This window comes from Chinchilla lanigera, unplaced genomic scaffold (assembly GCF_000276665.1).
Source record: "Chinchilla lanigera isolate Chin_1 unplaced genomic scaffold, ChiLan1.0 scaffold00118, whole genome shotgun sequence".
Taxonomy (NCBI): Eukaryota; Metazoa; Chordata; class Mammalia; order Rodentia; family Chinchillidae; genus Chinchilla; species Chinchilla lanigera.
In genome coordinates this window covers 4,579,638-4,594,179 of record NW_004955519.1, presented here as the reverse complement: position 1 = coordinate 4,594,179, position 14,542 = coordinate 4,579,638, and the positions used below count along the sequence as shown (strand labels likewise).

General features: G+C 44.1%; 1 protein-coding gene across 1 annotated transcript in view; it reads left to right on the top strand.

Moving 5' to 3' along the window:
• Positions 1-14,542, top strand: part of Egfl6 (EGF-like-domain, multiple 6) — a 59,089-nt gene that overhangs the window by 21,916 nt on the left and 22,631 nt on the right. The window contains exons 3-7 of the mRNA XM_005409208.2: positions 517-609; positions 4,906-5,025; positions 7,694-7,813; positions 10,403-10,537; positions 12,325-12,447. Of these exons, the coding sequence (XP_005409265.1) occupies positions 517-609; positions 4,906-5,025; positions 7,694-7,813; positions 10,403-10,537; positions 12,325-12,447 (591 nt within the window). The remainder of the gene's footprint in view (positions 1-516; positions 610-4,905; positions 5,026-7,693; positions 7,814-10,402; positions 10,538-12,324; positions 12,448-14,542) is intronic.

Genomic DNA, 14,542 nt, shown 5'->3' with positions numbered 1-14,542 from the left:
ATGTGGCTTTGGGTGGACAGCCAGACACAAATCATAGCACTGCACCCCTTTGCCTCCAATCTGTGGGTTGCTCAGTTTGATTGATAAGCACACCATTGAAAAGAGTTTGACCACTCAGAAGAAAACTAGGCAAGAAAATATGAGAAAGATGCAAAGAAGAGGAGAGACCTTGGCACTTCCCCAGGGTTACTCTGGGCTCCATGTCCTCACTCTTTGGTTACATGTTTTGTGGCGACATGCACAATTGGCTGACTGAGGTCTGGGAGCCACTGTATTTCTTTGCACACCACAAAAGGCAGGAAGATGCTAAGCAAATGAGCAGAATAAACTGGCACTTGTGGGGGCCAGGCTTAGGGGCGTTCTTGTTCCGGGAAACCTCTGTCTAGCAGCTAAAAGGTGAACACAGACTAGAGAGCAGACAGATCATCCTCTGTAGGGCCCCGAGGCAGTCTCCGCCACCCAGAAACAACAACCACTTCTGTGCCTTCCTGCTCAGCACATCTTTTCCTTTCATAGCCACCTGCGATCCTGGGTGCAAGTTCGGCGAGTGTGTGGGCCCGAACAAGTGTAGATGCTTTCCAGGATATACCGGGAAAAGCTGCAGCCAAGGTCAGTACACCGGCCCGGGTCGGAGCACTGATTCCACCAGTGCAGTGGGGTTTGGGACAAAATGCGGTGCACAGGATGTCTTCGGTAATTGTACTCAAATCTTCCAATGAACATGGTTTCGGGATGAACTTTTTTCAGCCAATCTCTTCTCTTGATAAGTGTAAAACTTCTGGTTTTTGTCAAGATGCCCAATAAAAGGGCTTTTAAAGTACCTAATAATGTACATTTTTTATTTTTTTACCAAATCCAACAATGCAAAAGGATATAAATGATAAAGTGAGAGTGGCTACCCCTAATTCTTATTGTAATCTAGCTAGTAGTTTGTTCTAGATCCTTTCGGCCCTTTTCTCTGGCAAAACTATTCTTGGGGAACTCTGCCCAGTCAGCACTGCTCACCCTCGTACTTGCCAAGGCCGCCTCCCGGTCCCTGGTGTGAACACTCACCAGTGACGAAATAGATCGTCCCGTCGCGATCGTTTCTGCTGCCTCGACGCATTGCCATTGCACACAGCACTCAGCCAAGCACCAGCCAAGCCTTATCTTTGTGCTCTTGAGTACTTTTATGGGATGAATACCTGAAAATGAGACTGTTGGCTTGAATGGTGCTCATACTCTTATAAATGATACACTTTGAAAGACAATCAGTGACATTTGTCCTAGGCTGTTTATCTGAAGGCCTTAAAGTGTTCATTTATAATATCTAGAACAGTGGTCTTTAACCTGTGTTGATTTTGTCCCCCAGATAAAATACAGATGCCCACTGTATTTTAATAAATAAATTTAAATTTCAGATAAACAATAAACACTTGTATAGTATGTTGGTTTCAAATTTGTGCGGGATTAGTCATTTACCTGAAATTCAAATTTAACTGGAAATCCTGTATTTTTATTTGCCAAATCTGGGAACCTTACCCCAGGGTGAGTGTCTGAAGACATTTGGAAAGGGGCTGCCCAGTGCTTAGGGGCCAGGGATGTCACAAAGCATCCTACAGTGTTGACACTGAGAAATCTTCAGAGCCTTTATGGTGCATAAAAATACTTCATTGGAGCTAGTCTGTGCAGTAGACCAGCATTTTTGACTTAGTCACCCAGGGAACCCTTAGCAATATGTGGAGACAGTTTTGGTTATCACACTGGCTGAGAGAAATGCTACTGGCATCTAGAAGATGGATTCCAGGGATCCTGCTAAACACATCCTCCCCCCAGCAGAGTGGTCTGAGCTGGGTTCTGAGAGGCTGAGGCAGCAAGATCACAAGTTCAAGCCTAATGCAGGCAACTTAGTAAGACCCTATCTCAAAATAAAAAGGGCTTGAGATATAGCTAAGTGTAAATGCTCTGAGTTCAACCCTCAGTGCCACCCGCACAAAAAGAATGATCTGCACTCAAACATCAATAGAGGGTGAGAAACCTGGCATGAACAAACATGTAGCATTAAAAACTGTCCCCGATCCTATGAGGAAGTAGAACACAGAGCAGCAAATCAAGTCTAGCTGTCCCTAAGAAAGGCTGCCAGACTTCTGCAAGGGTGAGTAGAGACTCAGCTGCAGGCAGGCTTCCACTGCATCCTACCCTTCCCAGCCCTGGCCGCCAAGCCTGGAGCTTAGCTACACACATTGAGGTAGCCTTTCCGTGCCCTGGCAGCCCTGCAGCCTTGGGGAGGAATCTCTGTCTCTCATGTCCTACCAGCCACGTGGAGACCCTTCTTAGATCCCCATCCAGCGGCTTGAGAGACATGCATCAATAATCACGCACTACTGCCAGGCCTGGTGGCGAATGACTGTAATCCCAGCACCTGGGAGGCTGAGGCAGGAGGATCACCCTGGGTTCGAGGCCAACCTGGGCTACATAGTCAGTTTAAGATCAGCCTAAACTACATAGTGAGACCCTGTCTCAAAAAAGCAAACAAACAAAAAGAATCATGTGCTCCTAAGTGACAGATCAGCTGTATCCCCCACCACAGGTTGCACACTACAAAATTCAGTTTTCCATATGTCTTGGATTCTATGCCAAGATACATTCTCCAAGACTTGGAATAGAGACCATAATCTTCATGTTAATTTTCAAGTCCCAGTAAAACATTAGCAGTGAGGAAGTGGTCCAGGTGGCTCAAGTTTGGGTCTGTCTTTCCCCTATAACCTCGCTGCCCTGTGCAGCCTGATCAAAGTCCACATATGTCCACTCAGCCCTGATGTCTTTCCCAACAGTGCTCCTTCCAAGAGACAAATCACCTGTGGATTATAGCCAGAGGATGGGGTATGCTTGGGTCTGCCATTAGGTCCAGTCAGCAGTTTTCAGCCTCCCCTCCTGCTTGAAACAGTCAGGATCTTGTTGGGGAGAAGGTAGGGCAGAGGGCACAGGCAGTGGGGAGGGACTTTCAAAGGTCCAGCGAGAGTGTTGGAAAATCCCCACATAAAGAATTTTTCAGAAGCCAAAGACACACTGTTGTGCCTGTGACAATGCTGACTTTCATCTTCCATGGTATGTGGTGGTTTTGTCTTTCCCTGGGCAATGTAAGATGTGAGGCCCCCACACAAGGCCACGTGTTCAAGAGCAAGATCCTCTACCCATGATCCTCATAAAGGGTTAGTTTCCTTCTGTATTGTTTTTATTTTCATAAAACCATTAGAATTCTCAGTGTTTAAACTGTTTTTTAGATCTTTTTTTTATTTTAAAGAGAAAAGAACAAAAACGATAAAAAGATACAGAATTTCAAACAAGATGATAGGAAATAAACTTATTGTTATCTTCAAAGCAGTTGCTCAGATTGTTTCTTAGAAAGCACTGAAAAATCACAGAAAAGAAAGACCCCTTCCATCTGGACTCCCCAGCCTCTGAGTCACTGTCTGGTACCAGTCAGCGGCCGGTTAGGAACAGGGCCGAACAACAGGAGGTGAACATGGGGTGAACCAGCAAAGTTTCATCTGTGTTTACAGCCACTTCCCATCGCTGGCATCACCGCCTGAGCTCCACCTCCTGTCAGATCAGCTCATGAATTCTATTCTTCTGAGAGTGCAAAACCTACAGTGAACTGAGCATGCAAGGGATCTCGGTTGAGGGTTCCTTTAAATCATCCAACACCACCCACCCACTCCCATCCAACCCAACCCCCCATTCCATGGGAAAACTTTCTTCCACAAAACTGGTTCCTGGTGCCAAAATGGTTGGGGACCACTGCCTTAGGTCTTACCACTTAAACACAATCATGATTCACATCAAGAGCATAGCCTCCCTGTTTTCTTACACATTCTTTCTTTCTCTATTTCTTTGTTTTACAAATTTATGACCCATCTATACATACAGCTTTGTGCACTTCTCTTATCACTTAACAACGTTCTGTGAACCTCTTTACAAAGAATTAAATGTCCTCTGCTCTTGCAACCAGCTGCCTGACAGGGCTCCCTCTAGAGGGGTGTCAGCCAAGGCAATCGGGCCAGTCCTAAGCCACCCAAAGGAACAATGCAGAGGGGGCTGTGCTGTTGACATATGTCACAGGCTGCCTGGGAAAGCATTCAAAGCAGACATTTCTAAATTGTGTATTTCTAACGTTTTAATTCCAGTATTGTGCACATAGAATTGTGCATACAGCAAGAATGTACTACTCAATAAATTTTCACGCACCCGTGTAAACTAATATCCAAATCAAAAAAGTAGAAACTTAACCACCACCTTCCCAAGTAATCCCATGCCCCATCTACTCACTTCCACCCAAAAAAGAAAAGCATGTCTTGAGCTCATGTATCACAGATTAGTTGCACCTATTTTTTAACTTTACATAAATGGAGTAACTGCCCAAAATAGGGCACTCAGTATCATGTCTGTGAGATGCATTTCACTGCCATGCCTACCCTGCTGCATGTGTGTACAAGTCATTAATCTATCCTATTGAGAAGTATTTGGATTAATTCCCATTTGGATCTATTTTTAGTAGTGCTATTAAGATCATTTTAGTGGATGTTTTTGTTTTTTGGTGAGCACAAATCCCCATGTCTGGTACATGTGTACCCAGGACTGGAATTGCTAGGGTATGGGTACATCTGTATCTAAATTTAGTAGATTCAGTTTTCCAAAGTGTTTCTACCAATTTCTGTTCCCTCCAACAATGAGTGCTCATTCCATCTGCCTCACATCCTCACCAGTCCCTCAGGATGACACTTTGTGGTGGGGCAAGAGGAGACTAGGTAGTGGGTTCTGGGGCAGCCAGCCTAGTTGCCCTTTCCAAGATTGGCATCTAGTGTTCCACACCTGGATGTTTTCCCATCTGGTTAACCTTTCTCCATTTTCCATGAACCCCGGCAGATGTGAACGAGTGTGGAATCAAACCCCGGCTGTGCCAGCACAGATGTGTGAACACACACGGCAGCTACAAATGCTTCTGTCTCAGTGGCCACACACTCATGCCAGACGCGACTTGTGCCAGTAAGTTCCAGCAGCCAGGCCACTCTTGGCCTGTGTCTGAGCCTTGGGTTTTGCCATTTGATGCATTGGAAAAGGCTGACTTCAGTGATCTTTTTTTTCCCTTCAATCTCCAACAATACTCCAGAGTAAAACATCTTGGGCACTTACTTTAAAAAAATATGGTAAAATATATAAAATGTGAAGTTCACCGTTATAACCATTTTTAAAAAGTGGCATTCAGTGCCATCACAACGTTGCACAACCATCGCCACTATCAAGTTCCAGAACACCTTCACCCCACAAAGAATCCCATCCCCATTAGCAGTCCCTCCCCACGCCTGCTCCTCGCTGCCCTTGGCAACCACTAATCTGCTTTCTGTTTCTATAGGATTCCCCTTTTCTGGACACTTATTTACAAAGGAAAAAGATGAACGGGGAGGAAAACAAACTATGTATCTATATCTGTACCTCCATACGGGCAGGGGAGGGTTGGGTTCCATCATGCCACTATTCACGGTGACCAACACGCACATGTTTGGGGGAGCGATACATTTCCGTGCCATCTCAGGCCATCAGTCCTTCCCTCCAGCTACCTTTCTCACGCCCCCTGCCCCACTGCCAAAGATTAGTGGCTCCCATTGGAAATGCATTCTGACTCACATTCCTGAAAAAGAAAAGCCTTTCTGTGATAAAGAAACACCCACGTCCTGTGGGAGGGTAAGAGTCTACATCCATTCATTTATGGAGAGGAAAAGCTTTTCAGGTTTTATGTTGCAGCTGAAAGGCAAACCCACACTCCCTGCCTGGCTTCTCTCCTCCCCTCCTCTCTCATCCCTGTTTTCTCCTCTTTTTGCAGCCCACAGCAAACTCAGCTTCCTATGTTTACAGAGTCACACAGACTCCCCGGCTCATCCCGGGCTTTCCCAAGGTTATAAACTCTTGGCTAGTGCATGGGTCACTGCCCCGGGTTCCGCCTTGTCGTGTCCCTCTCTGGCAAGGTGCCTCCACAGCGCTAGTCACTCAGCTCTTCCATTAGCAAGCAAGCCCAAGAGATAAAGCAGCCTTCCCAAGTATCCTGTTTTTAAAATCCTTATTATAATAAATTATGCAGAAACTCACAAGAAGCAAATGCATAGCTTGATGAGTTTTTACAAAGCCAGCACCCTTGGAAGGATGACTGAGTAGAATTTTGCCCTTTGCCTCCTCCCCCACCCCTCCCCAAAGGGGACAACTGTCTCGGTTTTTATAGTGATCTCTTTAAATTCCCAAAAAGATAGATGCTAATGGATGCTTCTGAAACATTCCGTGAGAGCTCAGTCAGCGCCAAAAAAGATTTCTTTCCCAAATGGAAAGATAGGGTTATTTAATTTTAAAAAGTTTAAAAGAGGATGGCCAAAGGAAAAAGAAGACATGAGTAATATAACCATGGGTAGGGGCTTGCTGTATCACTTTAGGTCTCTATTCCTGTTACCCCCTTTATGTTTCTATATGTCTAGGGGTTAACTGTGGTCCCTGTCTGTAGCTTAGTGTCTGGGCAACCCCAGACCTCTCTCCTGGATGCTGGTTCTAGCCCACCCAGCCCCTTACAACCTCTTTTGTCCCACTGGATGATTGGCACGCTGTGAAGGAGGGTGGATGGAGCCAATGTACTCTCTGTGCTCTTTGTTGTGGACATTGGGCTGGAACTGTAGGAGTATTTTAGCCCTCATGCATTTATGACCCATGTATGCTGGAGCCCTGCTAAAGAAGTTATATTTAGCAGCATGTAACAGAAAAACCCACTTAGTACATTTTCTCATTTACTGAAAAAAAGCTGGAGGCAAAGCTATTCTATGATAGTTCAACAAGAATTCAGTTCCTGCCTTTCTCAGAGTACTGATTTTATTCTTATGCTTGTGACCGCATAGTGGCAATGTGGCTGCTTTGGCTGCAGATGTCATATATACATCAAAGGTAGGCAAAACTCAGGGGATGGAAGTGACACCAATGAAGGAATACCATTTTATCGTGTAGTAATGTTTTCCCAGAAAATCCACCCCCTCCAGTGGAGTTCTCTTTATATTTCTTTGACCACACGAGTCACATGGGCACTCCTTTCCATGAGGGGAGCTGGGAAAAGACAACTACCTGGTTTTCCAGCCCCCTCAGTGAGAACGGCAAGAGAAAAATGGGTCCAGGATGGCTTTCAGGCAGCTGATCAGCAGTATCTGCCATATATTTTAATACAGGTACCTGAAAGACCAAGCCTTGCGACCCAGTGACTCTTACTGAGGGTATACATGCATGGGGAGAGCTCAAGAATGAGTTCTTTTACCACTGGCTCAGACGGACAACTTACACAAGCAGTTACTTTTTACCCCATAGAGATCAGCTGAATGACATAAAGGAGTGACTCAAGCACACACAAGGGGAGAAAGAGATGCAGTCAGAGAGCCGTATGTCCTACCTACAAGGTCAATGCTTCACTGGCAAAACAGACTATGGGCACGATTCAACCCAGGGGCCACCAAGACACCAACCTCTGCCCTGATTCCTTTGGGCTTTCCACTTGGAACTCACATACAATAAAACTTGTCCTTGAATGCTATTCCATATGTTGCATTTAATGTCTCAGAATTCAGAGGTAGTTTCACAGCAAGCAGGTCTGACGTCTCAGGAGGGACAGGCTAATCCTGGGCTACTTTTGCAGACTCTCGGACCTGTGCCAGGACCAACTGCCAGTATGGCTGTGAAGATACAGAGGAAGGACCTCGATGTCTGTGTCCATCCTCAGGACTCCGTCTGGCCTCAAATGGAAGGATGTGCCTAGGTAGGACAGCAGCAGTGTCCTCCACTTCTACTCCTTCTGCCTCTACTCCCCCTTTACAGAAGGACCCCTTTCTCACGTGTCACAATCACCTTGTTGGCCAGACACTGCAAACTCCGAGTGTATGGGTGTGTCCATTTCTCAGATGATGTTTGTAGTCATTTCTGCTCTAGACATACTTGGGAATGCTAGAAAGAATGTTTCTCTACTATTCTGCATTGCCTAATGCCACAGTGGAAAAAGGATAAAAGTAGTTTAGTATATTTTCCCAGCCTATTTTACTTCATGTACCATCCACTAGAAACTCCACTATTCGTATGTCATCACTCAGTGAGCAAGATATGAAGGCCACTGGGCTATATTATTCCAAGTTCAAGCAAATATTTTCCCAGAAAAAATGTATTTACGTATTTTTTGACATAACATTAGTGAAAATAGCATATATCTTCCACTTTGTTTAACTTAAATTAGCAAGTACCCAATTTCACCAAGAAAACTTGCTCTAAATTACATAAGCTAAGTATTCCATACTTACTTTTGACTGGAGACAATGAGCAGACTAAATCAACAATATTAATCAAGGAGCACATAAAGCCTTCATTTGATGAAACTTTGAGTTTCATCAAAGCCATGGCACAGAACTTCAGTCTCTTGCTCTCCTTTGTCTTATTTTGTATCTCAGTTCTGTGTTCCACGCAAGCTGAGCAAGTAGTTGGTGGGAGCGGCAGTGACCTAGGGAGAGGAAGGCACTAGCGCCGGGGAATTCAGTGAGCAGGTTAAATGAGCTATGGGCGCCTTTGGGAGATGGGGTAGGCTGCTCTGAGCTTTATCTCGGGGCAAGGGTGCTGGGTGTGACTCTGTTAACTCCGGCCTTTCACTGACAGCGGGCTGCCCCGGGCGTGACTTCCCAGTACTCCCAGCTTGGCCCGGGTGCGGACTGGAACAGAATATCACAGGTCCAGCAAGCAGCCGCCCACAGTGCACCCTTGGTGACTGAAATTACACCGTACGTCTTGTGCTTTGGTCCTTTTGCAAGTCTGAACTATGGTCATCCATCAAATTGTATATACTCAACAATTATACGCCATCACACTGCTATAATCATAACCATTGCACCAAATACACATAATATTTAGATCAAGCGAGTACAAAGCCTCAATAAGGAATATCAAACCAAACGAGAATGTTGAAAGAGTTCCTAATCTTTTTAGATTTTATTATCAAATAGCAGTATGATTTCATAATCTTCAAAACATTGGAAATATTTTTCAGTCAAGGTGCTGGATGTTTATTTATTCTAAATGTACATAAGTGATCAACTGCATTTAGTAAGTTCAACCAAATAGATCCCAAATCAGTTAAACACTTTTTAAAATATATGTGTGAATTAAAATTGTGTCTCCTCTTTGAAAGTGATTGAGATTAAATTAGAGCCACAGCATTTAGTACCCTTTAGTAAAATAAGACTTATAGGACAAGGCTGAATTTTGGCCAAACTGAATCCAAATTTTTACCCACCTCTTGGATTGGTTGGGTGCCATTTTAACCAAAAAGGAAAGAGGGTGGGCATAAAGGTGATCACTGAAAAACACTTTTGGGCAATGCAATACCTGTCATTTGAAGAGTGCAAGGGGAACAATAAGCCTGCATCAGCTTGCACATTCAACCACAGGTTTGAAAGGACAGCAAAGTTGATTTGCTGTCTGAAAGTTAAAACAGAGCTTGAGGCAGTGATCAATCAACAACACAGCTTTCAGCCCCTCAGTAGCATCACCCTCATGGAGGAAAGGATCACACCTATTTCGGGCTGACATTACATCATTACACAGTTACCCGTGCCCCACAGTGTATGTAGGGGTGGATTCCTACACAACCTCATTTCTGTGCTCTGGGTCAATACTGCAAACAGTGTGGAAAGTATATGCTATTTTCACTAATGTTATCCCAAACCATGTAAATACATTTTTCTGGGAAAATATTTGCTTGAACTTGGAATAATATAACCCAGTGGCCTTCATATCTTGCTCACTGAGTGATGACATATGAATAGTGGAGTTTGTAGTAGATGGTACATGAAGTAAAATATGCAGAATCCTCAGAGGAGCTTGAGAATGGACTAATTCTTTTCTAAAATGGAAATCTTAAATGTGAATTTGGTTTGCTCAAAGTAGCTGTCTGTTTTCCAAAAGTGTAGATGTTATATGATAGAATAGCTAGGGAGAATATTTATTCACCCACTGCACATATGATGCATGGATCCCAAGTGCCAGACACAGGCGCCCTAGGCCAAAAGAGCTGGAGCCCGACATACAAGCAAATGTGACTATAAGTAGTGATGTTACAGGGAGGTAACGCCACTAAGAAAAAATATGCTAGGGGGTGTAAAGGCAATAAGGGAAGAGTGGGGTGTGTGCCTGGTGCAGATTTAGAGTTCTTCCTGCAGGACAGGATGGTGGTGCCAGGTGATCAGTTCGCCTGGCAAGGGGCCTGCACATGTGCATGCTCATGGCATACTGTGGCTGGGAGTGCATAGTGCATGTGTTCAGGCTCCTTTTCTTGCCGTTGCTGACATCTCCTGGTTCTACACCCTAGATATTGATGAATGTGCCTCTGGAAAAGCGGTCTGCCCCTTTAATCGGAGATGTGTGAACACATTTGGAAGCTACTACTGCAAATGTCACATTGGCTTTGAACTGAAGTATAGCGGTGGTCGATATGACTGCGTGGGTAAGATCTGGGGGCACGTTTTCCTTTTTTCTTTCTCCCTCTAAACCTATGGGTTTCTATGCAGATATTTCGGGTTTTTTTTTTTTTTTTTTTTTTTTTTAGTTTTTTTTTCTGGTACCGGGAATCGAACCCAGGACCTCACGCTTGCCAGGCAGGCGCTATGGCACTGAGCTAAATCCCCAGCTCCTCTATGCAGATATTTTGATGTCAGTTCAGTCTGTCAGTTAAACTGTCTACTCAGGCAACCAGCTTAACACAGAGAAAGGCTTATATTAAGTTTCTGGCATTTCTGGACTCCAGTGACAACAATTATGAAGTCAGGTCAATAAAAATTTAAGCGATATACTCTAATGTGGAGGAACACATCTTAAGATGATTTTTGTGAAGGGATTTTTTGTTTTATTTTATTTTGTTTATATTTTTGGTTCTGCCTCCAATTACACATATAAAATAAGAACAATAAAGCATATTTATATTTGATAAAAGGAAGAGGTCAGTGATCTAACAGTGATCTATTCATAGAATAGATGAATCTCATAGAATAGAGATCTCAGGATCTCAGTGATCTATTCATAGAAGTTTCCACTAGGGTGGCTTTAGAAAAATGAAGACAAGAGCACATGCTCTTTCTTCTCCCTTCTTTCAGTCCTTTCATAGTTTGAGCTCCAAATAAAATGTTCCTTTTCCACAGTTACCAAAATTACTCTTTGATAAAATTCTGGTACCTGGCAGCTATTGGTTTAAGCTGAGTGAAATAACATATTTTATCCTTCAGTGAAGGGACACCAGGTCTCAATGAGCACAAGAAGTGGGAAATTTGGAGAAACCCTTTGAAGCATTCTCCTTATTCTTGTACTGTCCTGTTGTGAAATTGGGGCTCCCTCTGGATTCCTGTTCACATAACTTGTGTAACAAAGGTGTGTTCATGACATGGAAAGCTAACAGTTGGGAAAAATAGGATTTCTTTCAACCCTATGCTCAGGACTTCCCAGGACGTGTCTTGGGTAATCATGTTAGGGCAACACTCCTAAACGGGGTTTGCACTATCTTGTGAAATCTCTACAGCTCTTCCCTCCTAATACAGCAACTGTCAGAGATAGGCTCAGAGCATCCATGCTTGTCACTAACTCTGACCATCAAGGCTGTGCCCCAATACCTGTGTTACAGTGTGCGCTTGCTCCCTAATACCCCCAGGGATGTTCCACAGGTCAAGCTGGGCACTGACGCTGAGCGCTTCACAGTTCCCAAGGAAACAAGTCTCTGAGGTTTTCAAGGTGGTTAAGATTAGCATCTGAGCTCGCTTTGTGGCTGAATGAAAAACAATAAGCCATTTTATGTGCCACATCTACCAATACATAGATAGAAAGCAGGATGGAGAGCTGAGCAAATGAACCTCTCACTTGGGTGGAATTTGGCAAATTTTCCGCCTCTAAATCCAGCAGACGAGCTCAGACCAGCCTGACCCTTTCTTCTGAAAGGCTTTGAACAAAGTGCCTATGCGTCTGACTTCAGATGGTGTCAGTGGTTCCTGGCTGATCTTGTCTTTTGTTTGTTAGGAGTTGCAAGCCCTTCCAAATATAGAATTTATTTCCTGATATTGTTATTTAGTTCCAAATTAGATGAAAAAGTTAAGAAAAAACCTTAAGTGTGTTACAGATTTCTAGGCCAAGAATAAGTGGAGATTGCTAGCGGTGTTGAGAGGTTCTGCTTGGAGTTGCTGGAGTATAAGACAGTCTCTCAGTGAGCCCTGTTATCTAAAGTTGTTCACTGACATGTTCATGTTTTAGATATAAACGAATGTGCTGTGAGTATCCATGCGTGCACCCCACATGCCAACTGCCTCAATACCCAAGGATCCTTCAAGTGCAAATGCAAGCAGGGATACAAAGGCAGTGGATTTCAGTGTTCTGGTAAGCAGTGTCTGGCCGTGGTGTTTTTGCAATTGCTTCCTCACTTCTCTCTCTCCCTTCTCCCTCCCTTTACCTCCCCCTCTCTCTCCTGCCATGGACCATGTCTAAATTTAACTCTGTCTCAGTCTTATCTCCTTTGTTAGTTGGATCACATTTCTAATATTCACTAAAGTTGTAGTCACAAACTAAAGCAACAGCAAGCATCCTTCGTATTTTTCTGGTTATAACATATTTTCAATTACTGAAAATAAGATATGAGGACAAAGGACACTGAGCAAATATAGCTGTCAAGATAGACTAGGGTATGGTGTCGTAACAAGCAATCCTTTGCGGTGATCAGGACCTTATCCAGAATGCACCTTTGAAGCAGAGAGCATTGCTTTATCACAATCAAGCCTGGATTCACATTTTCAATGTATAGTAAAGCATTCCATTGTTCTTGCTGGTGAATCCTTTAATGATTCTGAGTTAAAACTTTAAATTTGTAATCCATATATACATCTATAAAATTTCACTACTGTTAACAGCTACAACAAGAAAGTTCTATTTCTCATGTGTACTATACCCAAAGAGAGTTTTCAGGAGATTTCTTCTCAATATGGTCACTTAGGGGCCCAGGGTGACAGTGGCCTGGCCACTTTATGGCATTAGGGCAACAATCCAAGACCTTATGGAAAGAAAATAGAAAGTCACGTACTAGATATTAATTAATTCAGCTTGGAAGTATCTAAATTCAGAGGGCAAAAAACACTAACAATAATCCTCTCATGTACCTTGAAAAAGAAGAGACCTAGAAATCACGGGGAACCCCCAGAGTAAGACATCTCTGGTCACAGTGGCAGGCCCTCCCCTGGTGAATACTGTCTCGTAGCTTCTAAAGTCAGCTAAGCTTACCCCTCCGGACATGTCCCTTGCAGTGCTGACTCACTGTGTGACTATACTTGTTTACTTCCCTGTCTCAGCTATCTCCTGCACCCCTTAGCAGACTTCTCCCATGTTCCAACAAGTGTGGCTGCAAGTCATACCCTGCCCTGTGTCACATGCCGCATCCCCATGCAGTCAATGTTTCTGATGATGCAGATAGCATCCACCCGCTCATACAAACTGAGCTATGTATACCACGATGGACGTTTAGCAGCACACTCATAAATGGCCATGGTACCCCATAGGCTGCTGCTGAGTGCCGCTAAACAAGCGTGTGTGTAAAAGAATCTGACCAAAGAAAGTGACTCTAGAAATCAAGTTCTATGAAGAACCGCCAAAAATAGGGCAACCTGTAGACTGGGAAAGAAATAGTGTGGAAAAGCATAAACTATGCCTGGAAATATGTTTTAAGACATGTGAAATAAAAGTGGCTTCCCACGGTAGAGTAAGACCAATGGGTGGAGGTTATATTCTGTCTTCAGAACAACTGCTGGAAATTCAAGAAGAGGGCAGGAAGCCTCACGGAGTAGATATTCCCCGGCTGCAGGCCTTCAGGCTTGGGGCTCTGGGCTCTGGACTCTGGGCTCCGGGCTCTGGGCAGCAGTCTTACATTGGCCTGAGGGTGGGAGTAAGGACTGCTCAGTCACCAGCAACGCAATGCTGTGGTCTGTCCCTCCAAGTAGAAGTATGCAGTGATGTCCTTCTGAGAGAGAGGGAGAGATGGGGGAGCGGAGAGGAGAGAGAGAGAGAGAGAGAGAGAGAGAGAGAGAGAGAGAGAGAGAGAGAGATCCAGACAAGAAATAGAATAAATCAACTTTCCATATTTAATGAGTGCTCAGGGTCCTGTTCCCAGTGCACCTTCTCATATCACCAAATTTGAACATGCGCATTCCAGGCCTGGCTTTAACTCTTAGCTCTGCTTCACACTGCTGGGATTTCTACCAAGTTTCTTAACCTCTTTAAGCTAAGTTGCTGCTACCCATAATGGAGTTCATTGTGGGTACTTGTACTGGGCCAGGCCACTGTCGCTTGGAGCTCCGTAAGTCCAAGGAGGTGGGATAGATATTTCAGTGTATATCCCCAGCCACGGTACAATTGACTTTCCCTGCATTGTGGCCTCAGGGCTTTCTCTATTTTTTATATTTTTCTTTTTTTAATTTTTTTTTTTTTT